General features: G+C 46.3%; 2 protein-coding genes across 8 annotated transcripts in view; one reads left to right on the top strand and one right to left on the bottom strand.

Moving 5' to 3' along the window:
• The window catches only part of LOC116941205 (serine/threonine-protein phosphatase 2A 55 kDa regulatory subunit B beta isoform), a 226,895-nt gene extending 212,501 nt beyond the window's left edge, over positions 1–14,394 (top strand). For all 6 annotated transcript variants that reach the window (XM_032951988.2, XM_032951989.2, XM_032951985.2 and 3 more), the window contains 3 exons: positions 724–893; positions 2,075–2,166; positions 10,206–14,394. In XM_032951988.2, coding sequence (XP_032807879.1) covers positions 724–893; positions 2,075–2,166; positions 10,206–10,494 — 551 coding nt within the window. In that variant the 3' untranslated portion in view covers positions 10,495–14,394. The remainder of the gene's footprint in view (positions 1–723; positions 894–2,074; positions 2,167–10,205) is intronic.
• A 9,535-nt stretch (positions 14,395–23,929) lies between these two features.
• LOC116941206 (wolframin-like) overlaps positions 23,930–27,425 on the bottom strand; it is a 52,101-nt gene continuing 48,605 nt past the window's right edge. For both annotated transcript variants that reach the window (XM_032951991.2, XM_032951993.2), the window contains one exon: positions 23,930–26,979. In XM_032951991.2, the coding sequence (XP_032807882.2) occupies positions 26,481–26,979 (499 nt within the window). In that variant the 3' untranslated portion in view covers positions 23,930–26,480. The remainder of the gene's footprint in view (positions 26,980–27,425) is intronic.

Raw genomic sequence — 27,425 nt, 5'->3', positions numbered from 1 at the left:
TGAGGGAGCGAAACGACATGGGACACAAGGAGAGGCGAGAGAGAAGTGGGGAAGGCATAAGAGATGGGGCGGGAGAGAGGCAAGGAGACATGGGAATAGTGAGAGATAGAGACACAGAAAGAGGGAGAGACCGCCCGTGACCCCTTTCGAGGACACCACCCACTGCTTATTTGTCTGAGGACTTGGATTTGATAAAGGGGGTTGCTGACAGTTCGATAGCAGTCCACCCAAAACGTCTCCCAAGAATTTCCGTCTGTGGAGTTCCATTCCTGCTTTTATACGGCATTGCTACGAATTTTTTCCTGTTTGGAAATTTGGGCAATTATTTTTATTTTACCAGGTAAAGCCCACTGAGCTATATAGCTCTTTTTCAGAAGCGACCCGGACACAAACGATAGTTTCACGAAGTGGCTTATCATGTGTCAATGTATCGCAGCTAAATAGCCTTAAACACAGGATTCTAAATGTGGACGGAAAACCGGAGGACCCAGAGACACATCCACACGACCATGGGGAGAGAGAACAGGCAAACTCCAAATTTACAGGGGTCGGGAGGGAGGTGGTTAACATCTTGCCGCTGCAGCGCCGCTGTGTAACGATTATACATTACACAGCGCGGACTGTTAAAATGACGTCGCGCTTGCTGTCGAATGGGAATGGCGCCGGAGTTGACGTTAACTAACAGTGGCCGTGTCGCCGTTTATCTCGCACACACCCCTGCAGTGTTTGAGGAGCCCGAGGACCCCAGCAATCGCTCGTTCTTCTCGGAGATCATCTCGTCCATCTCCGACGTGAAGTTCAGCCACAGTGGGCGCTACATGATGACGCGCGATTACCTCACGGTCAAAGTGTGGGACCTCAACATGGAGACCCGGCCCATCGAGACATACCAGGTGCGCCGCCAGCGTGCAGACCCCCTCCGCGCTCGACAGCACCTCGAAGTCAGAATCTTTATTTATCCTGGAGGAATCCGATGAGCTGTAAAGCCCTTTGCCGGAGATGTCCAATACGAGGGCTGGTCAGAAACGATTAAAAAAACACGATAGGAATTGCAAAGTACACGTAAGGTAAACAAATAACCAAAGACGGATAACTAAGCAATTTTTTTTATTTTTACCAGGTAAAGCCCTCTGAGCTATTTGCTTCTTTGCCAGAAGTGACCTGGCCACAAATGACAGCTCAACGAAGCGGCTTATCATGGGGAAATGTTTAATAGCCAAATAATCTGACTAATGTACACGCTTGTTATTATGTGCCATCACCGTCAGCGGTTATTTATACCGAACGATGGTGCGTGTGTGCGCGTGTCGCCTGGCTGAGAAGGCGCTCGAGCACCACCAACGGCGTATATTAACGACCTTGCCCGGTGTACAGGACGTCGTGGGTTTGATCCCGACCCTGACGCCTGCTGTATATTTGGAGTTTGCGTGTGCTCCCCATGGTGGTGTGCATTTTTCTCCGGGTCCGTTTTTTTTTCCTCCAGATTTAAAATCAACACGCGTTCCGTGTAATTTGGCTGCTATACATTTTCCTCGTGATAAGCCACTTCGTTGAGCTATCATTTGTCACAGCTAGATCGCTGCTGCCTAATAGCTCAGTGGGCCTTACCTGGTAAAATAAAAATAAAAAATATTTCATTGTTGAGGCTAGTGTAACGCTCGCTCTTGAGGATGCTTGTCCTTTCCTCTGCCATTGTGTACGGCAGGAGCTGAATAATCCTCCGCGATGTAGAGGACAGACAATTCTCGCTGTGGCGTTTCCACATTCCATTGCCTCTTGTTTGAGTGAACATTTTCCATTTAAATGTAATTTGAACCGGTACTCTGCTGTGAAGTATATTGGGACTATGCGAACCTGTCTCTAGCCGCTGCTTCAGCTGAGTCTCTGCGGCACTTGCGTAGCTGGCGAGCTAAGAGTTGGGAGTCGCCATCATTTCGTGTAAAAACTGTGTTCGGTCAGCTCTTGGCCTCCGTCTTTGTTTAAAAACCCATCGTTGTTGAAGCGCTCCGTGAATTGCTGGCTGGGGATGGCGTTGTTGAGTGAGTTTGCTTGTTGATGTTGCTGCTGTTTAAAGGTGCACGAGTACCTGAGGAGCAAGCTGTGCTCCTTGTACGAGAACGACTGCATCTTCGACAAGTTTGAATGTGCATGGAACGGCACTGACAGGTAAGGACCCCTCCCCCCCCTTCCCTCTTTAAACAACAACAACAACAAAGCTGTTATACGTTTCGTCCAATAAGAGACTCCTCATCGGCTGAATAAAAGTTCGGCGCAAAGGCAAAATGGCATGGGCTTCACTCCCTGCCACCGATCTAGCTTCAAACAGTGATCCTCATCTGTAACGAGGTGTGATGAACGTCATGGCTCCCTGGGCTTGTGTGTTTCCGTCCGATTACATCGCGCATTCTACATAAATACAATTTTGTAAAGATGTTTTTATTTTATTTTACCAGGTAGCTCTTTTTTCACAAGCGGTGGCTATCGCAACTCAACGAAGTGGCTTACAGTCACGTAGAAATTTAAAGCAGCCGAATTCTCGAATGTATAATACAAGCAGCGCGCCTGTGTGCCGTACGTATTTGTGTTCACGTAGCAGATGCACAGAATGTTTTGGCACCACAATTGTGTTCGTTTACAGGCCACAATTTAGCCTTCTTGTGAGCAGGGGGAGAGAGAAGCTGTTGATGTCACACCACGCTGGTGGCAGCACCGGCCTGCGCCGCTCTCTTCTCACCGCCGCCTTTGTTTCAACTTCCTGGTGCAACTTACAAACGTCGGTGGAAATTGCCCGCGACGATCGTTCGTTGTACATGCTCCTATCGTATACAGTGAACGTTTTTGGATTGTTTTAGTTTATTTTATTTTTTCTTGAGTGTGAATTGTAGGTTGCCTCAACTTGACCATCTTGTTTCAGCTTTGTTCTTCAGCTCTGATTTGCTGAAAATATACCCACAGGCTGCAATACTCTAACAAACCGGTGGGCTGAAGTAGTAACTAATTGGCTTGTTTTGTTTACGTGACAAACCTTACGAATTGACTGTTGGGTGGTGGCGGATTAACGACACGTTTTTCCTTAAGCGAACTAAGGCAAAAAAAAAGTTTTTTTTAATGAATAAACACTTGATGGAAATCAAGTAACGATATCACATTTTTGCTCACATTCATGATTAGACGTGTACTAGTTTTGTCATCTTGCATTATTTGATGAAAATATAAATTATGGCACGGTCCACAAGCACAAAATTGCTTCGTGGGAATATAGTAATATAAACTGGTAATTGTTTGTCGAGATAAAATAAGCGCCTTTTGTTATTTTAAGTGCTTTTGGGACGATCTGACCCAGACGTGGGTTTCTCTGCGCCCAGGCGAAGTCCTCGGGACACGCGGTAATCACTGTGCGTCGCTTTCTTCATGGCAGCTGGTGGAGGTGATGGGAGAACAGGTAGAATCTCGGGAGTGGAACCACACATTTCCACGGCCCCGGTCTGACGTAATACAATGTCACATGCTTCTCGTCGTCAGCAAAAAGGCAGTCGATGTAAAAATTAAGACTTGTATATTAGAAAGGTTACATCTTGAATGGGAAAAAATATTAATGCCCTGTAGTTATTTAGCATTCAGCTTTCAATGTTGTTGAGTTGTATTGATGCTTAACATTTCGTGTAATTTACGTGGCCAATTTTGTATCTTGATAAAAACGTGACCTCTTACATGCGAGAAACCTCGCTTGGTATACATGAGGCCGTGGGTTCCATCCCGACCCTGACGCCTGCTGTATATTTGGAGTTTGCATGTCTCTCTCCCCGTGGTTGCGTGTTTTTTTTCTCCAGGTCCTACGGTTTTTAGCTCCGCTTTTTTAAACGAGTATTTGGCTGCTATAAATGTCCACATGATACGCCACTTGGTTGAGCTATCATTTGTGGCCAGGTCGCTTCTGAAAAGAGGTATATAGCCAAGTGGGCCTTACCTGGTAAAATAAAATAAAAATGTAGTTTAAAGTTACGTTCATGCCCTAAAACCACTTATTCACCAGTGTCACTAAAAGCATACTCCGCATCACCTTTTAAAGTTTCCATTTAACGGAAATGGTGAATACTGGCATCAAGAGATCATGAGATTGTGTCTGTATGCACGTATATTGAACTTATTTCGCACCGCACGTAGCCAACCGTGCTAATCGGAGGTGCGGGGGAGGTGCCTGGTGAAGGCAACAAACTAAACACAAAAAGCAATTCTAAAGAAGTGAGTTTTCAATCTAGATGATTTAGAAGTGCACAGCTCCCACAATGGCTTCCTAATATCGCACGGAAGAAGCGTTCCAGACGGCCGCAGAAGCACGTCCGAAAGCGCGCGATGCGGTGACCGTCTTTCTTCGATGGCTAGCCCAAAAAGTCGCCGCTGCGAGCGTTGTGGAATAGTGAACGTGATCGATGGGTGCAGCTCTGCGGGTGTGGAGAGAGAAGCCGCGAGGCCGCTGTGACTCCTGCTGGAATAGCCCTTGACACTGGTGGGGAGGTGGCAGCTATGAGCCGCGTGATATGCCTTAGCTTTTTTTCTGGTTAATGAGTTATTTGCAGGGGTGGTGGGGATAAATAATGGAGGCGATAAAGACAAATCCCGCCAGATGAAGCTACCACCGTGAGACGAGACACGAGTTGGGATTGTTTGGTGCGCGCGAGTCAGTCAATGTGTCCTCCGCAGCCATGTAATCGTCTTCCCAGCCTTCCCCGTCTGTCATCAGCTGTCACGGTGCTGATCTGTATGGGGGGGGGGGGGGAATATGAATACATGTTGTGGGGGAGGTTTGTATTTATATACTTTTTAAATCCATGCAGCCCTCGGCTGTTGTGTGAAATTGATCAACGTGAAGGTTTTTCCACGGGCATTGAGGTTCGTGTTTTGTTTGGGGTATATGCTGTGAGCCCAAGGAGGGGGTCAGCTGACATTCTTCAAACACACGACATATTTTTTTATTTTGTCTTAAAAGCTCAGCAGCAAAGGTTGTCATTGGATGTTGTGCCCTGATCAGAGTCTTTGGCGTTTTGATTGGCGGAAGTGATAAAAAAAAAACACGACACGCATTGTGTTCATCAAAGTTTGCATCGCTCATTGTATTGGGCTCTTCTATTTGCAGAAGCATCCTCTGTACAACAGTATTGCTTGTAACATTGAGCGCTGACCCTGAAGTTCCTGTGGTACCCGAGTCTGCTCTCCCGCTGTCTGACTCAATCACACGTGAACTCTCATTACTATAATGGCAGTATGCGCCTCGAATAATCAAGATCCACTGAACTAAAGTGTGAACGAAACAACGTAATTTAAGGTGGGTTTCTTTTTTTTCGGTGCACTTGTAAATAAGCAGACCGAGATGAAAGGAATTGCCCTGCTTGGGAACCTGTTTTAACACCGGGCAAGATCTTGGAATGGCAACTCATTGTCTTGTCAGAGCTGGTACACTGCATTCACGCAAACGGAGCGAGAGTATTCGCCACATGAAGTCACCTGGGCCCACTTTTGGAAAAAAAAATGTTAGCATGGCTACGTTGAGTAGATGACTTTGCGTAATTTGTTACACGCATTACCATCTGGTAAGAGTAAACAAAATGTACCACGTGTGCTGTAAAGGAAATTACTTTGCAGAGAGCTTGTGATTTTGCTTGATTCTCTGTCAATGCGAGTTCCCTTTTAAAAGGAGCATAGCATTTTATTTTTGGACTTAGAAGGAAGGAAAGGTTCTGTTCAGTCCCGCTAATCAACGCCATTGCAATGCGGTTTTAATATTGGCATTGGAGAAACTCGTGATATTTGCAATCCTGACGTGGACGAGTGGGCACCCTCACCCCCATCACAACGCGTTAGTTTCTGTTCACTTGGTGTCAACCATTTGCGCGCAATCATATCCAGCGTATAAAACCACAAATGAAACATGCAGAGAGTACAACAGTTTTCTTTCTGGCGACTAATCCAGACGCTGCTAATTACATCCACGAGCCAATTGGCCATCGGTTGCAGCCCTGATGAGAGGAAAATCCACGCCTAATGCATGCACTGCACGCAGGTACAGTGCAACAAAGACAAAGGCGTTGACCATTCCCAATAATGTATATATAGACAAACCTTTAACAACCAGCTTCACAAATTTTTACATACCCTAGTCACAACAATATTGAATTGTGTGTTCAAATTAATCAACCACGTGCGTTTGGTTATTGTTCATGTACGGAGTCAGAATACACCTGTTGCTTTTAACGTTAATTTTATTTTAGCCTAAACGCGTGGTGCCTTTCTGGCATAAGATCTGCCACTCCAGAACGCCGTCATCCCGTCATCAAAGATGCACGAACAATCGTATAGTTATATATTTTTAAATAATCTGATTAACTTTTATCTCCTAGAATAAGATTTCTCATTCAGACGAGGTAGGTACTTGCAGCACAGAGACGTGAGATGATCATGGATGAGATGTAATGATCGCGCTGTGGTCTCCGGCTTCACGAACACAGCCACCACGGTCGCTCATCACACCCCAACATTAATGTTTCCGCATGTCAGTGCTGTCCTGCCCGTGGGAATTTCACATTGATGTCTCACGCACGCACGCAGAGCCTGTCCGCGCGCTGCACTTAATGGACCGCCCTGTGCGTGGTTCACGCACGGCATTGAACTGCATTTTGGGTGCGGTGCGCGCGCCGAACAGCGCAACGGCACTGCGGCAGATCACGGTGAAATATGGCTGCGTAGGTTTTGTGTCGTTTCATTTGCATCGTCACAGTTAAACATAAACGGGCTAAATTATGCAATGACTGCCATCACCGTCAACGGTTATTTATAACTAATGAGGGGTTGTGTGCGTGAGCGTGTCGCCTGGCTTAGAAGGTTCCCTAGCAGAAATCGCGCCTGCGGCGTGTGTTGGCTCGAATGCAATGCGGTAGTACATCTTCACGTGATGCGAGGATGCTTGCGTGGAGCCGGCGGTGTGGTAATTGTCACCGCAATACCGAATCCTACTGACCCGGGTTCAATACTCGGCCATGTACAACACCTGTCCCTTGGCTTTCGAACCTGGCTCGAGCCTCCTCTGCCTTTCTTCTTCGTATGGCCGGCGAATTGGTTATAGTTTTGATGTCGAGGTTAGAAATCCATTCGCCGGCTCCAGGTGACGAGGCAGAGTGAGTGGTCGCGATGCCACCGGGAATGGATCTCTCGGGGCCAGGAGTTCGGTGCTTGGGGCCATCGTCCGACTTGGGTGGTGGCCAAAGTCGCACTTTGGGCCGCTCCTCGCGCTCCACCTGTGTGGAGCAAGCGGGCAGCGTCTTCGTCCCTGGCCCTGTCCTCGCGCGGTCGAGGTGTTGTCCAAAGTTTTCCATGGAAGGTTGATCCCCTTGGGACAGCCACACGCGCACGTTCGCGCGTGTTCACCTGGCACAGCGGTGTGTCAGTTGTGTGGGGTAACTACGGCAATTGGAAACGAGAGTTTGGCCACACCGCCTCGTCTACCTTGATGAACCTTGGGTGGTGTTGTTGCGCCCTCGTGGAACGTGGAATTTGGCACAAATATTGTCCACGCTCTGTTCATTGCTATTAATATGTATAGAAATGTTACCTTTGCTTCTACAAAATCTCATGCGTAACACATAAAACATGATTTTTATCACCATCAGTAAATCAAATACTTCCCCTTATAAACTAAACCATTTTTATTTTACCAGGTAAGGCCCACTGATCTATATAGCTCTTATTCAGAAACGACATGACCACAAATGCTAGCACAAAGAAGTGGCTTATCACATGGAAATGTATAGAAGCAGCCAAATACTCCAAGCGCATAGTTCTAAATGTGGAGGGAAAAACCGGAGGATCCGGAGAAAAATCCACGCGACCACGGGGAGAGAGACACGCAAACTCCAAATATACAGGTGTCAGGGTCGTGATCGAATCCACGACCGCCTATATACCAGGCGAGGTAGTTAACATCTCGCCCTGCCTTAGAGTTTGGCATTAAATGACTACATAAAGCACAAAGCCTGCTACGTGTTACTAATTTGTTCATATAAATATCTAAATTTCAGTGATACCTTCTCAAATGAGAATATAACCTTTTCAAACATTACCGATCGTAATTTAGTAACGGTTCGGATTTACATGGGCTCACGGTTGCCTTGCTATTAAACGTTGAGGCCAATACGGCCTTTAATATCCACAATCGAGCAAATGGTGAGCTCACGTAATGGTGCTCCAAATTTACAAGACGGCCACAGGGATTATATCATCGGACCGATTGAAAACTGTTCCGGCGGCTAACAATGACGAACGTGTAGCTTCCCCGTCCGCCTGCTTGATGGGAAAGGCCAAATTATACCCTTTGAGACGTCAATAAATCCGCTTAGGTGAAAGGGCGCGTTGTACACGATGGTGTACGAAAGTCACAGCAGAGTAATGTGTAGTAAGCAATGTTGGTGGGGAACGAGCCCCAAAGACGGTGTACATGGTCCACGGTATCGGGGCCCTGACAGTTGCTCCCATTACGCTCGCTCCTGCCCCTCCACCCGCACGCGATCCACACTGTGTCTGCCCCTTGTTCGTCACTTTAATTGGGCCAGGCCACCACGTGTGCGAGTGCTGCTGCTATTGCAGCATCCCTCGCGCCACCTGCATTATTGTTGTCCTGCAACACCACACATCAGATCCTTGGCTGCCTCGCCCAGGTGGGGGCAGTAAAGCAACGAGCTCTCTGGGGGGGGGGGGGAGGGGGGCAACACCCACAGGTGCTCCGGCAAGGGCCCAGATGTTTGTGCCGGTTTCTCGTGTCTGGCTTGGGGGGGGGGGGCAGACGGACCCGGGGGAGTGGGGGGGGAGGGAGGGTTGGTTCTTAATGAGCGTGGCCTGGTCGATGTTCACTGAGACTCCGGATGTGCGTGCTGCTGAGCATGTTGCGCACGCCTGTTTGGAGTGGGCGGCAGGGACTTTGCTCGCGAGTGGCACGGTGCTGCGGTCCTGTCATTGCGCCATCGGAACTTCGCACTTGGGGGGAGATGAAGACGGCCAACCGTGGCGTTGTCGACCCCCGCTTCCCGGAAGTCTGTTCAGGATAAGAGGAGGATCTTCGTGAAGAGATTCAATGATTTAACGTGGATGCACAGTTGTTACGAGGGCATTTTAGTGTCGCCGACATCGTTCGGCAGTTCATTTTTTATTGCTCGAGCATCGGCCAAGGGCACTGCCGAATAAAACAAGGACACCTCTCGGGGTTGGTGTGGCCTACGTGTTATTGCCGACATAGAGTACCAGATGTACACTTCATGCAACTTTAATGCATTTAACGCTGCTATACAAGCACACGTACACAAATGAATGCAATAGAAACGTGTGTGTGTGTGTATGTATATATAGCATGGCACAAAATACACAATGACACAGAAATGGCCAATATACACGGCAAATGTGTTTCGAACACATGGCGTAGAGTTTGAGTTAGATGTTGGATAATAGGAGAGCTCCTTTTATTGTTGGCCTTATCCGAAGATGCGAATGTGCGGGCGCGTGTGTGTGTGTGTCTGTGTGTGTGTGTCTGTGTGTGTGTGTGCGTGTGTGTGTGTGCGTGTCTGTGTGTGTGCGTGTCTGTGTGTGTGCGTGTCTGTGTGTGTCTGTGTGTGTGCGTGTCTGTGTGTGTGCGTGTCTGTGTGTGTGCGTGTCTGTGTGTGTGTGTGCGTGTCTGTGTGCGTGTCTGTGTGTGTGCGTGTCTGTGTGTGTGCGTGTCTGTGTGTGTGTGTGCGTGTCTGTGTGTGTGCGTGTCTGCGTGTGCGCGTGGCCGCGCGCGTGTGACAGCACAGCTGCACGGCTGTGATGGCTGCCACTTTACACCCTCGTTTCACTTCCACACCCTGCTCTTCCGCTGGATCAGCAGGGCACTATTTGGGGACTCGTGAATTAAAAAAAAAGCGACACGTAATTTACGCCCTATCGGTGACGATGTACGTGAAGCGACACTGGACGAGGGAGTCTACATTCTTCAGCTGCATTGGCATGCCGCCGAAAGCAGCACAGCTCCGAGTGCACCCAGTGACAAAACTTCCTCCAAAAAACAAATTACCAATGATAGAGCAGAACACGAGAGACGACGTAAAGTCGGAGACAGCAAAACAAATGCGTGACCGCTCGTCTCTCCTGCGCCCCGCCCCACCCCCACCCCTACCCCTCCGCAACAGCGTCATCATGACGGGGTCGTACAACAACTTCTTCCGCATGTTCGATCGAGGGACACGGCGGGATGTGACCCTGGAGGCGTCGCGCGAGAACAGCAAGCCGCGCGCCGTGCTCAAGCCGCGGCGCGTCTGCGCCGGCGCGGGCGGCGGCAAGCGCAAGAAGGACGAGATCAGCGTGGACAGCCTCGACTTCAACCGCAAGATCCTGCACACAGCCTGGCACCCGAGCGAAAACATCATCGCCGTGGCCGCCACCAACAACCTGTACATCTTCCAGGACAAGATCAACTAGGGGGAGGAGGGTCCCCCCCCCCCCCCCCCCCCGGCGTCTTGGGGGTGCGCACGGCCGTAGGGACAGCCCACCATTCAGCTCCCCGCCACGCCGACACAACCTGCCTTCCTCCACTCCTCCACTCCCTCCGCCTTCTTCCTTCCCCTGACCCCCCGGTCCTCGCTGCCGCCCACCCCACCCCTTCCCACGCACCCGCACCTCTCCACCTCCACGTCCTGTGCCTCTCCTGCAATTCACCCCCCCCCCCATCCTCTTTGCCCTTTCTCCACACAAGCAAACCTTTTTGACCCCCCCTACCGCGCGCCCCCACAAGCCCCGCCCCCCACAAGCCCCGCCCCCCACAAGCCCCGCCCCCCACAAGCCCCGTCCCCCACCCGACTGGAAGTGCGCACACTCGCACCCCCGAATCTGGGACGAGGTCACGGAAGGCAGGAGGTGCTGTGCCCCCGCGCGTTAAGCGTGCGTAGCCAAGGGGTTGCCCGCTTGGGCGGGGAAGGGGGGGGGGGGGCATCCGTGTGTGTGTGCGGGGTGGGGGGCCGTGCCCGCCGCTGCCTGGGCTCGCGGGTTGTGCCGGGTTTTTTTTTTGTAACAAAAATTTTGGAACCGGTTTGTCTCTAAAACTTGGTTGGGGGCGGGGGGGGGATTGTGGTGAGATGGCAAAAGTTGGAGGATTGGCGGGCGGTGTGTGCCAGGTGAGTTGACCTACCAAGGTCTCCCGTGGTCCCGAGGAATTGGCTCGGCAGTCAGTTATACCACGCGATAATCCGTGAGGAGTGGTTTGCGGGGGGGGGGAGGGGAGCAGACGCGGTTTCGCTGTTGGATTTTTCCAAATTATAAATGCTTTCTTCGGTGACGTACGCAAAATGATCACTTTTGTTTTAGCGCGTTAGGTAAACAAAAAAAGTGCATTGACGTTGGATATGGCTCTCGCCCCCCTTGCAGTCTTGCGATGTCTTGGTTGACATAATTATATCACGTCTACGGTTTAATTGTGAATTGACTTGCAGGGGGATTAAAACTTTAAAAAAAACTAACAAGTTACGTTTTACGTAATGTTTGTCACTTGTCTTTTTAATTTTATTACTTTAAATAGTGTGCATTTTTTTTGTTGCTTACTGTTTACAGGACCTAAAAATAAAATCAAAAAGGAAAAAAAACGAATTGGGGGACATGAATGTACCTTAGAGGTTATTTGAATTGCTTTTTGTCGCACCCAAATTTTGGGCCCTTTAAAGATCGAATCGGGCAGAGAAAAATCAACGAACCATACCAAAATCCTTTGCCTGCTGGGGGATGAAAGCGATGGGAATTTTGCAGTAATTTTTCATACTAACGGGTCGTTCAACAGCATGGAGGTGCATAGGGGGGGGGAGGGGGGGATGCATCGTTTGTGACATCTTGGGAGGGGCAGTCCAGCACAAGTGGTTCTTTAATCAGTTTTTTTCTGGGCCCTTTTTTTACATTATAATTTTGGTCCCTCGTATATAGCAGCATTAACGAACAAAGCGAAATATCATTTTCCACATAAACAGAATACTGTACACCATAGCCTGTGGATTATGCAAATGTTTGTGCGTTGTCTATCTTAATTCTGAAATAAAATAAAAAATACACACACACAACTCCTGTGTTAGAGTAATAAAGGCAGAACTGTCAGCTGCTTGTGTTGCGTTGTCTCACCTGACAGTTGTGTGATATCCCAGTTGGCAAATGGACAGTGCAATTAGATTTACAACAACAAAAAATGTGTCACTCCACGATACTTAACGACAAAAAGATCAGTACAGTACTGTAAATTTATGGCACTAGCCAGTACGTGTGGAAGCATTATGCTTACATTATGCTTTTGTTTTTTAGGCTGTATCATCTGTTTGCGTGGGTTTAAGAAATGTGCCGTTACTGTGTTTTTTTAATTTGCTTGTCATTCCATTTCTGTGTTTTTGGGTATTCATTCCAGCGATGGTCATCTGACATCCGTGGTCAAGAGCTGCAGCCATATAGGCGCTTCAGAACGTGGACATTTTTTTGTTTGTTATGTTGTTGGGTTGTGGTTGATGGGCATGACAATGCCCCGCATGCCACTCTTAAAAGGCTTGCCTCTACATACACACATGCATGTGTTTTGAGCCGGATATGAACGTTTGCTGGCTCTGCATAGGTTGTAACCCTTGCGTTAAAACACAATTGTTTTAAAACAAATGATTGAAAATAACTAATAAGTAGAATAACTCCCAGTAGATTTATTTTAACATTTTCCCAGCCTTTATACATTTCTGGGCCATGGTAAGTTGTATACTCTCTTGTGGACTACATACATGCTGTGTACACGTGTGTATTATATACAAGATATGCACATATCTGTATACAAATCCTGGCCAAGGTTAACTGTGTTTATCATCGCTCTGGGGGTCACTAAATACGATGACCACCTTGGTGAGGTTACACCACTCGGTATGAAGTCAGCAGTGGTTATCCTATGCAGAGACTGATCCCTGCCATAGGAACATGGAATTTCCACCACTTGCTCAGGACCGGCGACGGGAATGACTGCTGCCTAAATGCTCGTGTGAACTTGGGGATACTTTGACTTGACTATATTATCTATCTTGGTTTTTCTTTCTGATGTGGTCTTCTTTAGAACTGTCATAGACCGACCAATTTCTCCCGAGAAAGGCTTAAGAGGCAACAAAAACACTATTTATACATTATCTTACGTACGTCACATGCGTGTGATTTCACACGTGGCCCCCATCCCATGTTGAGACGCCGCCTGCATGTCGCAAACATTTCGTGAATATTGTGTCAGCTCGGCCGTGGAGCCGGGGTAAGATGCTTGTGGCAGCCACATTGACGGGGATATACTGGCGGAGCACTAATGGATAGGGGGAAGACGAGGAGAGATAATAACGGTGGGGGGGAGGGAGGGAAACCGAGATAATAAACAGTCATTGACTTTTTTTTCAGACGTCCTAAGTGTCTATATTAAAAAAATGTTTAAATAAACCTTTTTAACCAAGTGAGCACTGCTGTGTCGCGTATAGAAGTCGATATAAAGATGTGACTGTACTGTTACTTGCCAAATGCTTGGAAAAAAAATCTGAAAACATTATAAATGAATGTGTACATTTCTTTTCTTAAAAAAAATGGTATGTGTTATGTCAAAGAATCACTAGGTAATAGGACTGCCTCAATAAAACGACAATGTATTAGGACACAGTAACTGTCTTTATTTTTTGATTTAAAGCTTTCGCGACTGCAGGGATTCATATGCTTGGTTCTTTCGGTAAAGTCACGTATAAGGGAAACAATAAAATAAAAATATAAAACAATGAAATTCTCACGACGTTTCGACTGCAACACAAGCAATCATCATCAGGTGTGAAAACCACAGCAACCCGCCACTTTTTTAAAATTTTCTTGCTGTGGTTTTCACACCTGATGATGATTGCTTGTGTTGCAGTCGAAACGTGAGAATTTTATTGTTTTATATTTTTATTATTTTATTGTTTCCCTTCTACGTGTCTTTATTTTACCATCATTTTTTGCTGTGAATATCTTTGACTTACTGTAACATACTGTATTTCCAAAGGTTGCGGATGATTGTGGATGGAGGCGTTTTTATTCACGACCTTGAGTCTGGGGCAGAAACGAAACGCAAAAAAAAACTTAACTAAACGTTTAGTGCACGCCGGCTGGGGAAAATTCACACACACACACACACACCGGTCGCGCCGACATGAATGCAAAGGTTGACATTCCCTCTTTTAGCCACCAGATCAAGAGCCCTACCTATCACCACCACCAAACCCACCTCCAAGCATAGATTGTGATGTACATGGTAGTCCAGCAATTGGGCAACCTGGAATAAAATTTGAAATAAACCCAGTTATTATTGCTAAACTCGCGCATTGGATGTGTGCTCATTTTTGTTGTTGTTGAATGACACAGGTGCCTGTCGTAGCGGCGATGGGAAATGATCCAGATGACTTAACTGGATAAGTTCATCGTCTTTGTGAGCTACGTATGGACAATGTTGATGTGTACGGCTGTGTGTTTGTATTTGTCACTAGTACGTTTCACTTCCATCTTCGGGGCTACACGAAAGCACGCACATTTTGACTTGGACGTAGCCTGGTGACAAGACCCACCCCAGGCTGCTACCCCCTTCTGTGCACCAGCCACACAGCAGCAGTAGCAACAAGATCAGAATCGGATACATTTATACTGGAGGAATCCGATGAGATATACAACTCCTTTTCACAAATGTACAGAGAGCTGTTCCATAGCTTGTAGTCGAATGACACATACAAAAGTGACATCTAAATGAGTTGAGTATTAGTGTATCCCTACGCTTGTTTACCCCAGGGAAGTCTTGTGGAAGTATCGTGACCTTTTCCAGGAGGGTTCTGCCAAGTTTTCGCAGGAGGTGGCAATGATTATTACAATGTGCAATTGTCGGGTAATGTTGGAAGATTCTCTTGGGCGATGAATTGGTGGCCCAAGGGATCCTCGGCCCCTTCACTGGCCAGAGAAACACCCCACAAGCCACCTGCAACTGTGCGCCGTATCGGTCCTTCACGACCGGTGAACAGAGCCTGGTCCCCGGCAGCAGCAGCAGCCGCAGCAGCCGCCGCGTCCCCATCGCCACTCGCCCGCGCTGAAGTCGTGGCTGGCCCCACACTGGGGTTCCCTTCCGCTTGCAAGCCGTCACCCTCTCTACGAACCAAGGGCGCCACGCTCGGGAGGACTCGGAGAGAGAGAGAGAGAAACGCAACCACGGGGAGAAGAAGCATGCAAGTTGTACAGCAGCAGGCGTCAGCGTCAGGGTCGAACTCACGAACCTCCTGAATGCCAGGCGAGGGAGATAACATCTCCTAGCTACCGCGGCGCCCAGGGCATCGTTTCTCGGATGATGTCTGCTATATAAAATAGCGCCTCCAGTATTACACATTATGACGACCGCTTGTGTTGCGATCGAAACGTCGTGATTTGTTTTATTTTATTTCTAACTACGTGACTTTACCGAAAGAATCAAAGAGTATGATCGTATTACTTCCCTTTGGCAATCCACTGCTTATCTGTGGAGTTTGTTGAGAATCGTGAACCGGTAATGTTTTGCTGAGACAAATGCAGATTTTTATTTTGGCATACAGCACATGGACTCGTGTGGACTTTTTATTTTTTGTTATATTAGCGTGTTGTAATTTTATAATGGATACATAGTTGTACAGTATTCAGATTTCATGCAATGTGAATTCATACGTTGATAGTGATTGTGTTTAACGTGTCTTGGTGTTGCTTGCAATAGTTATTTCCCCAAGCTAATCCATTGCAACAAAAAGATTTGTCTCAAGATAACAACAAACTCATTATTGGGGTTACACTCCGTTGGCAGTGGCGCACAAAGCACGTCTCACAACAACAACAACAACAAACCCCAACGCATCCGCCAAGTAACACGGCCGTCAAAAGAAACCCCGTTTACAATATAGTCGACGTTTTGTCCAGTGGCTCTTGAATGGGTTCGAGGCAGCAGCGTGGCTGGCGTGGCGAGGTCAGACAGGGGGGCGCCTCGCCCCACACCCAGTGGACAAAGCGACGAGTTTGGGGCTCCCCTTGACCACCACCACCACCAACACCACGAGATATTGTGGGGGTTTTTTTTTTACGAAAGTGTAAAACAGTGGTTCTTAACCTTGACCGCAGCCTTTGCGCCCCCTTTGATTCTGAATCGTAAAAAAAAGTAAGTTAATAAATACAAGGGATTAAACAAACCCTAACTTATTCTTATTTCTTTCGGTAAAGTCACGTTGAAGGGAAACAACAAAATAATAAAATATGTATTGTTTTATATATATTTTATTATTTTGTTGTTTCCCTTCACCGTGACTTTACCGAAAGAACTAAGAATATGAATTACTGCAGTCACGAAAGCTTTAAATCAAAATTTAAACCCTAACTTTATATACGTGACCGTGCTTAATTGGTGTTTTAGATTCTTTACCTTTAAAAAACAATCTGGCATATGTCTCGCACCCACAGAAAGGGCATCTCGCACCCCAGGTTAAGAACAGTTGGTTTTAAAGAACAACACCGCTTTTGTAATGATGTAATGAGGCAATGGGGAGCCGTGATATGCAATAGCCTAGGTACGACCCTGCCAGACAAATCAAATATTGGGGCCCTACCTGACCGATTGCCTTTTGCTAGGTATCCTAAACTAGCTGGTAACTTTTGACTTAAAACTTTCGTAACTGCAGGAATTAATATCCTTTGGTTCTTTCGGTAAAGTCACGTAGATAGAAAAACCAAAGTAAATAAAACAAAAACTACGACGTTTCGATCACAACACAAGCGATCATCATCAGGAGGAATAAGTAATATATATATATATTTTTTAAAAATTTTAAACACGCTTTAATGAAATGTACCAGACTAGTAGTGGAAGAACTCCACGACTCCAGAAAGTGGCCCTGAAGCTTGCCACAACGTCAGGGACCATGGTGATTTACAGCCAACGTGAGTTTACCGTGGACAATTAGACCCAAGCCGAAACATAACATATAAAAAATTGTTTTAAAATATAGATATTTTATTGATGGTAGTATATAGTATTGTCATCAGTATGACATAAGTATAACAAGTTTGCAGTTGATACCACATTGGGAAGTGGGTTAAAATTGAGTTACAAGATTTGAGGATACAACAACAACGAATCCTCTCCGGCCTGCACATGTTCACTCCCTCTACACCGTTCATCATGCTAAGTCCGCCAATTAAATGCTAATTTTTATGCTAATTCCTTTGTCAAGGCACCTTAATTCCTCTCACACAGCTTAAAGATCACCGTCTGAGCTTGGCTGTGTTCACTCCAGCGCTGTCCTCGAGACAGTCTGGTCCCTTCACCTGATGAAGGCCACTTGTGTTGTGGCCAAAACGTCGTGATTTTTGTTGTTTTATTTTTTACCTACGTGACTTTACCGAATAGAACCAAAGAGTAACAACAACGGAAACAACAACAACAACGCACAGAGTGAGATAATAGAAAGCGTGTAATGAAAGGGGGGTAAGGCCATTGAAGGCAACTGTTTTTAAAGGTTTAAAAATTGGGCGTGGCACAAGCCTTCCTGGTGACAAAACGAAGTGGCCGGGGCATGTGTGACCCGGGGTCAGAGGGCACCAAGGTGAAGCAAGGAAATGCAAGTAAATAAAATAAAAATGCAGTGGACGCTTTGCACACCGGTAGTGAGACCAGGGCAATCAGTTCCAAAGACAAAGCCATATTATAATTATGTACTGTGTGTGGTTAATGCAGACATGATTCCTTTCACAAGGTTTCTATTTGGTGTTTCAGCATCCTAACACAACTCCTTTTAAATTGCCAGAAAGGGTAAAAAAAACTATTCTTATTTTTTCATCCGTGGGGTAATTTGTTCGAGCTCGCTGGTCACTCTTGGAAACCACCCAATTGTTGACGACCACTGAGAAAGGTCTTTTACATCGCTCTCGGTCACCATATGGATTTTAATGCCATCGTAGTTACTTTATATTGGCGGATTCATACGTGATTATTACGTCATTCACACGTGATTCATGTGATCATTACATGGTTATTACGTCATTCACACGTGATTATTACGTTATTCATACGTGATTATTACGTCATTCACACGTGATGAATGTGATCATTACGTGAGTATTACGTGATTCACACGTGATTATTACGTTACTCATACATGATTAGTACGTCAATCATACCTGATTATTACGTTATTAATACTTGATTCATATGTGATGATTACGTGATTCATACTTGATTATTACGTCATTCATACGTGATTATTACGTGATTCATCCGTGATTGTTATGTGATTGATACGTGATTATTACTTTATTCATACATGATTATTACGTTATTCATACGTGATTATTACGTGATTCATCCGTGATTATTATGTGATTGATACGTGATTATTACGTGCTTCATACGTGATTATTATGTCATTTATACTTGTGTATTACGTGATTCATCCGTGATTATTGTGATTCATACGTGATTCATACGTGATTATTACTTTATTCATACGTGATTATTACGTTATTCATACGTGATTATTAAGTGATAATTATTACATGATTCATATGTGAATATTATTACGTGATTCATACGTGACACATACGTGATTATTATGTGATTGATACGTGATTATTACGTGACACATACGTGATTATTATGTGATTGATACGTGATTATTACGTGTTTATTACGTCATTCATACGTGATTATTACGTGATTCATACGTGATTATTACGTGATTCATACGTGATTCCTACGTGATTATTACTTTATTCATGTGATTATTACGTGATTATTACGTGATTCATACGTGATTCATACGTGATTATTACTTTATTCATACATGATTATTATGTTATTCATACGTGAATATTAAGTTATAATTATTACGTGATTGATACGTGAATATTATTCCGTGATTCATACGTGACACATACATGGTTATTATGTGATTGATACGTGATTATTACCTGATTTATAAAGTGATTATTCCGTGATTCATACGTGACATATGTGATTATTATGTGATTGATGCGTGATTATGGGATTGATACGTGATTATTATGTGATTGATACGTGATTATTACGTGATTCAAACGTGATTATTACGTGATTCATGTGATTATTACGTGATTCATACGTGACACATACGCGATTATTACGTGATTGATACGTGATTATTACGTGATTCATACGTGATTGATACGTGATTTATACGTGATTATTACGTTATCAATACGTGATTCATACGTGATTATTATGTGATTCATCCGTGATTATGTGATTGATACGTGATTATTACGTGAATCATACGTGATTATTACGTGATTCATACGTGACACATACGTGATTATTACGTGATTCATACGTGATTATTACGTGATTCATACGTGATTATTACGTGATAATTATTACCTGATTCATACGTGATTCATTCATGATTCATACGTGATTATTAGGTCATAATTATTACGTGATTCATACGTGATTTATACTTGATTCATGTGATTATTACGTGACTTACGTGATTATTACGTGATTCATACGTGATTATTACGTGATAATTATTACCTGATTCATACGTGATTCATTCATGATTCATACGTGATTATTAGGGCATAATTATTACGTGATTCATACGTGATTATTACGTTACTCATACATGATTATTACGTCAATCATACCTGATTATTACGTTATTAATACTCGATTCATATGTGATGATTACGTGATTCATACTTGATTATTACGTCATTCATACGTGATTATTACGTGATTCATCCGTGATTGTTGTGATTGATACGTGATTATTACTTTATTCATACATGATTATTACGTTATTCATACGTGATTATTACGTGATTCATCCGTGATTATTATGTGATAATTATTACCTGATTCATACGTGATTCATTCATGATTCATACGTGATTATTAGGGCATAATTATTACGTGATTCATACGTGATTTATACTTGATCCATGTGATTATTACGTGATTATCACGTGATTCATACGTGATTATTCACCAATGCCTGTCGTGTGCTATATAATTTCACACACTTCTAAATCACCCCACGGGTGAGAGCCACTGGCAACAACCGCTGGGTTTGTCCATCCTCAGCTTGTGCGCGGCTGACGAAACAAACGTGGGGGGTTTTGGGGGGGGGGGTTTGGGGGGACCTTGAAGGCTGTCATGCGCGACAATCTTCCCTGAAGCTTCCCCAGTGGCTGTACTGTGGCCGTTTAGCAGGTTCGGGACGATCATTTTGACGTGAAGGCGTCGCAGGTTCGAGTCGACCCCCGGCGCAAGTACGCAGGCGACGGGGGGGGGGGGGGGGGTGGGTGGGTGGGGGGCTGCAGTGCGAGTGGATGCAGCAAGGATTTGAACCCGGGGGGGGGTTGGTGGTGCACAGGAAGAGCTCGGACGCGCTCGTTCGCTCGCTCGCTCACGACTCTCACGAATATGGGGCCGTTCATAAATGACGTCACGCGATTTTGGACCCCCCCCCCCATCGTCACACAGCGTCACAAAAAGTCAGACCCCCCCCTCAAATATGACGTCACAAAGCTCTGTCCCCCCCCCCACCTCCCACCCCCCCCAAAATATTTTTGTAATTAAACATGCTTAAAATCGCTTTAAACTATTGTCATTGTAGTGCGTATTTAATGTGGCGCTGCACTCTGATGTTGTAGGATAAAACATTTATATATTTTAAAAAAGTCTATTTAATTAAGTAGAACGTGTTGTCTATATTTATTTAAAGTTGCGCATTTTGATGTGACGTCATATTTCTCAAACCCCTCCCCCCTCGTCACACATCGTCACAAATGTCTGACCCCCCCCCAACCCTAGGTGCGTGACGTCATTTATGGACGGCCCCTTATGGAGTTCCTGCGGCGACATTTCCCTGAAAGCAGACGAGGTAGAAATCTGGTCGCGAGTTTAAAATGTTGGGGGGGGAGGGGGAGATGCTTTCAGCTGCGCTGTGACGATTGACTTTCGTGCGATATGACATTCATGACGTTCTACTGTAGGGTCAGGATCATATAAGCAATGTGGAGAAAGCATAGCAACAGAAAATTAAAAAGTACGTGGCAGAATGTTGCATCAATTAAAGTGATTAATCAACTAAGAGGGGTCACGTGTTCCCCTATCGGGGAGGAGAGAGAGAGAGGGGGGGGGGATGGCGATTTTAGCGATTTCTATAACAGCACGGGTCACCGTACACCCGCTGCTGTCTTTTGTGGTGCAAATGTGGGGTCAACGCGAAGTAACGAATGCTGCAGATAACTGGCGAGATATCCTTATCTAGGCTTACAGCCACATAAGCCCAGGGCATTCAATAGGGTTTCCATGCGCGATCCCTTTTTTTTGGGTGGGTATCCCATCTCAGGGCTGTACACCACCCTCGACCTGCCACAAATGCAGCTCATGCCAACATTGGGATTGTTGAAATACTTTTAAATAAACCCTGCACTGCAACGAGCGCTCAACATACAGGTACGTGCATGCCCAATGAAGATGCCATTTATATTCACTACTCGAATTGTCACAATTAACAATATTTTGATACAAATCGAAACGGTTTGGAGTAGTTAACGACATTATCAGCTCAGGGGCGCGCACATAGATAATTGGTTAAAATATTGATGTTCATTATTCATACTGTACATGCGTTTTTTTTTCTCAGATAACCACGTTGGGTCAGATAACCACGTTGGGTCAGACAAGGGGGGTTACTAGGTTGAAACCAAATTCCAAGAAGCGGTCACGGCAAGCCAAACAAAGGTTGAGAACCACCGGCGGTTGCGATGACCATGCATGAGTGCAACAGTGTGGCTCAGGGTTGCTCTTTTTGGTTTCAGTGGGACAAGTCCTGTAGGCCAGACCGAGCAGCATTGCTACCGAAGGGTGTGCGCGTGTCCCTTCCGACGTCAATTCGAACGACTCTGGACATTCTCCAATCTCGATTGCGGCTTCCCCTCCACGGCCCAGCCAGGCTACCCGCCTTGCTAATGAAAAGTGAACGTGACCGTGTGCCGACACAATTTCTGGTCGTCAGGGCGTAGTAGAATCACTCCCAGGTTCACGAACAAGGGTCGCTCACCAAGAGACGTAATAGACGAAGATAAATGTAAAGTGCGCACAGAAGCGTGGGGAAGGATGTACGCTTGCGATGACGACACCTGGACGGACAGAGGCACGCGTGTAGATTAGACGCGGCTTAGTGACATCGTTTCAAACTGTTGATTGCAAAAGAAGGATTTGGACGTCGTGGCTACGAGGGGTTGATAGGTTAAAAATAATCAACGGCGTTGGCAACGCACGGGTTCGGAATGGATCGCGCGTTCAAAGAGGGCATACTGCCCACCGAGGAGACGGAGCAAATGAATGGGCTTGTGTGGTGGTGGATGATATCGGTGGATTCGATTGCAGGATCACGAGAGGTAACGGACGCATGATGAGTTTAAGGTCTAGCACTCATCAGCAGAGCCCCCCCCACATGTCCATGTTGGGATGTACCACGGGCGACTGAAGCTTAGGGGTGGGGTTACATTTTAGAGGGGGGGGGGGCGTTTGGATGGACTGGGGGAATGCAAAATAGCCTCAAGCAGGGCTACTTGTGATTGGTCGAGGCGTCCCCGAGATCGCCCTTAGACGGGCCAATGGGAAGCTCGCATCCTAATCACCTGTGATGAGTTTCTATTTGTCGTTTTTTTTTTACAAACGGGTTTTAAGTTTAACATTCAATCTTAGATGGGGGCAGCACCCCCATAGACACCATCCGCAACTGGTCCTCTGCTCTGTGCAGACCCCTCCACTGCCACACCGCTCTCGTCCCCGGCTCGCGGGACGAATGCACTGAGCGACAATGTTTAATGGTTAATGAGCCGCAGAGTAAATCAATTTCAAAGTTTCATTCTTAGTTTACGATTAATGGGACCAATTGCTGGCCCAGCATATTCGTCTTCTCAGACATTCCTGCAGTGTCCATTCAAATAAGAGATTCCTGCCTGTGCTTAATGTATGCGTTTCGTGTACATTTTAGAATGTGACGTGGTTGTCAAGCATAATTTGTCAAGTAATTGCTGAAGGGATGATTTTATGTTGGTATCAGTTACGAACAATCAGGCCCATAGCATCTGGGGGGGGGGGGGGGGGGGTGCTACATAGGGCTTAATAACACTGCTGAAAACATCGACACTCAATTCTTAGTCAAGCCAAACATCTTCATAATCTTGGTTATTTCGTTAAGTCACGTAGAAGGGAAACAATAAAATAATAAAAATATAAAACAATAAAATTTTCACGACGTTTCGACTGCAACACAAATTTTCTTGCTGTGGTTTTCACACCTGATGATGATTGCTTGTGTTGCAGTCGAAACGTCGTGAGAATTTTATTGTTTTATATTTTTATTATTTTATTGTTTCCCTTCTACGTGGTGACTTTACCGAAAGAACCAAGCATATGAATCCCTGCAGTCACGAAAGCTTTAAATCAAAAGCCAAACATCGTTTATAGAATTCCCTCGTTATTCGCAAGGAATCCGTTCCAGAGATGCTCGTGAATAGCAAATGCCGCGGATGATAGTGCCCTATGAGTATATCGTATGCGCAACGTCTGCAGATGCTTCTAAAGCTTCAAGAAGTTACGTCTCATCTCTTTAGCTCATCAACTTCTCGCATCACATTCTCTCTCATCACTTTAGCTCATCAATTTATTTCTCTCTCTCTCTCCGTGCGGTCGTGTAAAGTTCCAGATGGGATTCACGGACAACCAAAATCGCAGACAACCAGCTCGTTAATAACGAGGGAAAACCGTACGACACGTGCATCGTGGGTGAAAACCAGATAAGAACACGTGACAGACACAAGCGGATTGTATTCAATCTGTTTAACATTTACATGCGCTGATATATCGATTATTTTGCTGCTATACATTTCCACATAAGCCACTTTGTTGAGCTATCATTTGTGGCCAGTTTGCTTCTGAAAAATATGTTAATACCTCAGTCGGCTTTACATGGTAAGATAAAAAAAATAATAACGTAGTTTTATTTGTACATTTTCAAGTTATTTGTTTACCTTTCCTATACTGAGCACTCCTATCGTGTTTTCTGCACTGTTTGTTGTCGTAACGTTCTGACCCGCCCTGACTGGGACATCTGCAAAAAAAGAGCTCTACTCATTGGTTCTTTCAGTAAAGTCACGTAGGTAGAAAAAATAATAGATCACGACGTTTCGATCGCAACGCAAGCAACCGTCATCAGGTGTGAAACAAACACAGCAGGAGGACTGCTGACGTAGGAGAAAGAGCTGCTGCAACGAGAGGATTTTGGTGGGCCCAACCCAAGGGTAAGTGGCCGGAGCTAGAGAAGGAATTTGTACGTAAATCTTGGGATTTGAAGCTGTAAATGTGAGAGATTAGCATGTCAATGTGAGACGGCCCAGCCACCGGAGGTGTGCCAACGAGAAGATTAGCATGGCAATGTCAGAGAGCCGGGCAACAGGAACAAAAACCCCCTAAGAGCAAGAGGTACACATGGTGAGAGGGAGACAGAGAGAGAGACACACACAGAGAGTCGGAAATAACAGTTGACATAGGCGGTAGGATGGAAACATCACAGTCAGTTAAGACTTTACCTGGTTAATAACGTCCTTCCAATGATTGCTCAGTTTGTACCCATCTTCTCGGTTGAAGTTGTGTCTGTGTTTATATATCTGGATGGCTTCATGAACAAATCTCTGATGATAGCCGGTGGGTTTGCAGAGTACTGCCGTCTTGGAAAAATCAATTTCGTGAGCCCACAGCGTTAAAACAATGATCAGCAACGGCAGAGGTATTGGTCCTAACGTGTTTCAGATCTGCCATGTGTTCGCAAACATGGTCCGAGACATGTCGTTTCGTTTCCCCAATGTAGCTCATCGGATTCCTCCAGTACAAATACATATTCTGACATTTGTGTCGTGGGCCCGCCATCACCCCTCAGTTTTGTTGTCGTATTTCCCCGCCCCCCACCCCCTTTAAACAAGGTCACGTCACAGGGTTGCGAGCTGCTCAACTTGGCGACGACAGCTGCAGCATCACCACACAGGCCTTGCACACCACGCAGGCCTTGCACAGCTTTACACGACCGACACGGGGCAGCTGGAACGGACGACCGCGATCGTGGAATTACCATTTTATTTTTTACTCTATCTATTTTTGCAGGTAAGGCTCACTGAGCTGTACAGCTCTATTTCAGAAGCGACCAGACCACAAATTATAGCTCAAGGAAGTGGCTTTTCACGTGGAAATGTATAGCATCCAAGTAGTCTAAAACGCTTGTTTCTACATGAAATTCAAGACTCGTGCTATTTACATAACCGTCGGTGTGATACACTTTCACAATCCTAAGCCTTTATTGTGCACTATAATTATACATTCCAAGCACACACTGGCACGTTATCAATGCAGAACCGAGCAGACCCCCTCCCCTCTGTGTGGCCTGATTTATAGATTAATGTGCATGCAACGCAGGCGCACTCTTATCAGGATAATATGGGGTTACATGTTCGTGCATTTCATGATCCATTTGTTAGTAGGTAATGTACCGTGAAGCGGCCACCGGCCTGGGGACAGATGTGTAAAATACACCGCGCTTACCGTGGCTTTACGGAAAGACCTTCGCGTCGTTTACAAGCAAGAGGGAAGAGTGCAGCACTGTGCGTGCTCGGATAATCGATGCATCTCGAAGGCCGTTACAGCACGAGGGCAGCCAACGCACGCGGGCAACGCGCAGATAGCGGGCGATTCGCTTGGCCCCGATGCAAGCTGTGAACCTTGCCACCGCTGTGATGGTGTGGTTAGTTCTACAGCATGGTGTTGCCACCTTCGTAGTTCGCTTCAACATATGTCTCCACACAAACAGCGATGTTCACACGTTGGCATTGAATCTTAAAAATATTGTTTCGGCTTGAAGCGAATTTCTTTTATAGACTCGGCTGATATTGTGTGTGGGGAGGTTTCCCCAGTTTAATATCAAGCTTAAGGGAACTAGGAAACCCCTTGGCAGCTTTAAGTCCATTGCTTTATTTTGGTATTGCGGCGACGAAATTGACAAACGGCATAACGTTGTCAACAATGGCAAGACATTGAAAATACACCCGTTGACATAACAGGAAATGACCCATTTAGTGACGTGCAAACTTCTCTACTGGCGAGCAGGTTGACAACTTCGCCGCGTACCAAACAACAACGCCTCAGTAACTGAAAACAAAACTAACTGTGTGTAAACAGGGGCGCACTTTTGCAACGCACATCTTTAATCCAAACACGAGGCTTATTTCCCAATCGCGCTCGGGGACAGCAATCCCGTTCGCAGCAAACGAGCCCCTCCAGGCACCGTTGTCGCCCCGGCGATTCAGTCCAGCTCGACGCTGAGCAGGGGCGAGAAAAAGAAGTTGAAGGCGAACTTGACCCCGCTGAGCGCCGTGCTCCACCAGTCGTACTCCACCTTGAGGAATCGCCGCCCGAGCGCCGGCCCGGCGCCTCCCCCCTCCTCCTCCTCCTCCTGCGCCTCCTCCCAGCCCTCGTTCGCCGAGCAGCCGAGGCAGCGCGCGGCCCGCAGGTCGAACGCCGGCCACCTGGCGCCCAGGCCGGGCCCCTCGAGCCGCGTGCTCACCTCCATCTTGCTGCCGTGCGGCACACGCAGCAGCAGTTCGCGGAACTCGTTGCCGCCCCGCAGGTAGACGTCGCGCTGGGAGTCGGCGGCGCCCGGCCCCAGGGTCACGAGGGTCAGCTCGAACTTGTAGCGGTCGAGGCGCTTGAGGTGGCACGGGTGACGCGCCGGCAGGGGCGTGCGGCACAGGCGCTCCTCGCTGGCCGTCAGCTTGCGCTCGCTGCTGTTGCACGGAGGGTACCTTGGGGGGGGGAAGGTGGCGCGCGGGCACGGTTCGGCACGTTGCACGTTTTCAACGGCTGAACACGTAGGCGGTCCTGTTTGACAGGGAGACTTCTCCACAAATCTGGCAAATCGCCTGGTGGTTTTAATGGCCAGCGAAAAGTCACGGCACTCAAATGTTGCAGTGGGTTTGCTCTCCGACACACCGGTGTGCTGAAGCAGTAACTAATTGGCACGTTTTGTTTACGTGACAAGCCCATAAAACTCTGATCACGTTTTAAACACTTTACACTTCTTGGGACTCGATCGCCAACCGTGTCCAAATTTGTGCTCCTGATTTCATTTCACGAGGCGAGCATTCACATTATGCGACAGAACCGGAAGATGGCACGAAGCTATTTATGGTGTGACTTTAAAAGGCCTCTTAAAAGTACACAAGAATGCTCCTTCAGGCCTTGCTAAAAA

This window comes from Petromyzon marinus, chromosome 11, assembly GCF_048934315.1.
Source record: "Petromyzon marinus isolate PM22_M1 ecotype Great Lakes invasive population chromosome 11, UKy_Petmar_22M1.pri1.0, whole genome shotgun sequence".
Taxonomy (NCBI): Eukaryota; Metazoa; Chordata; class Hyperoartia; order Petromyzontiformes; family Petromyzontidae; genus Petromyzon; species Petromyzon marinus.
Note: the sequence above shows the minus strand (reverse complement) of the source record. Positions and strands in the feature narration are given on the sequence as shown.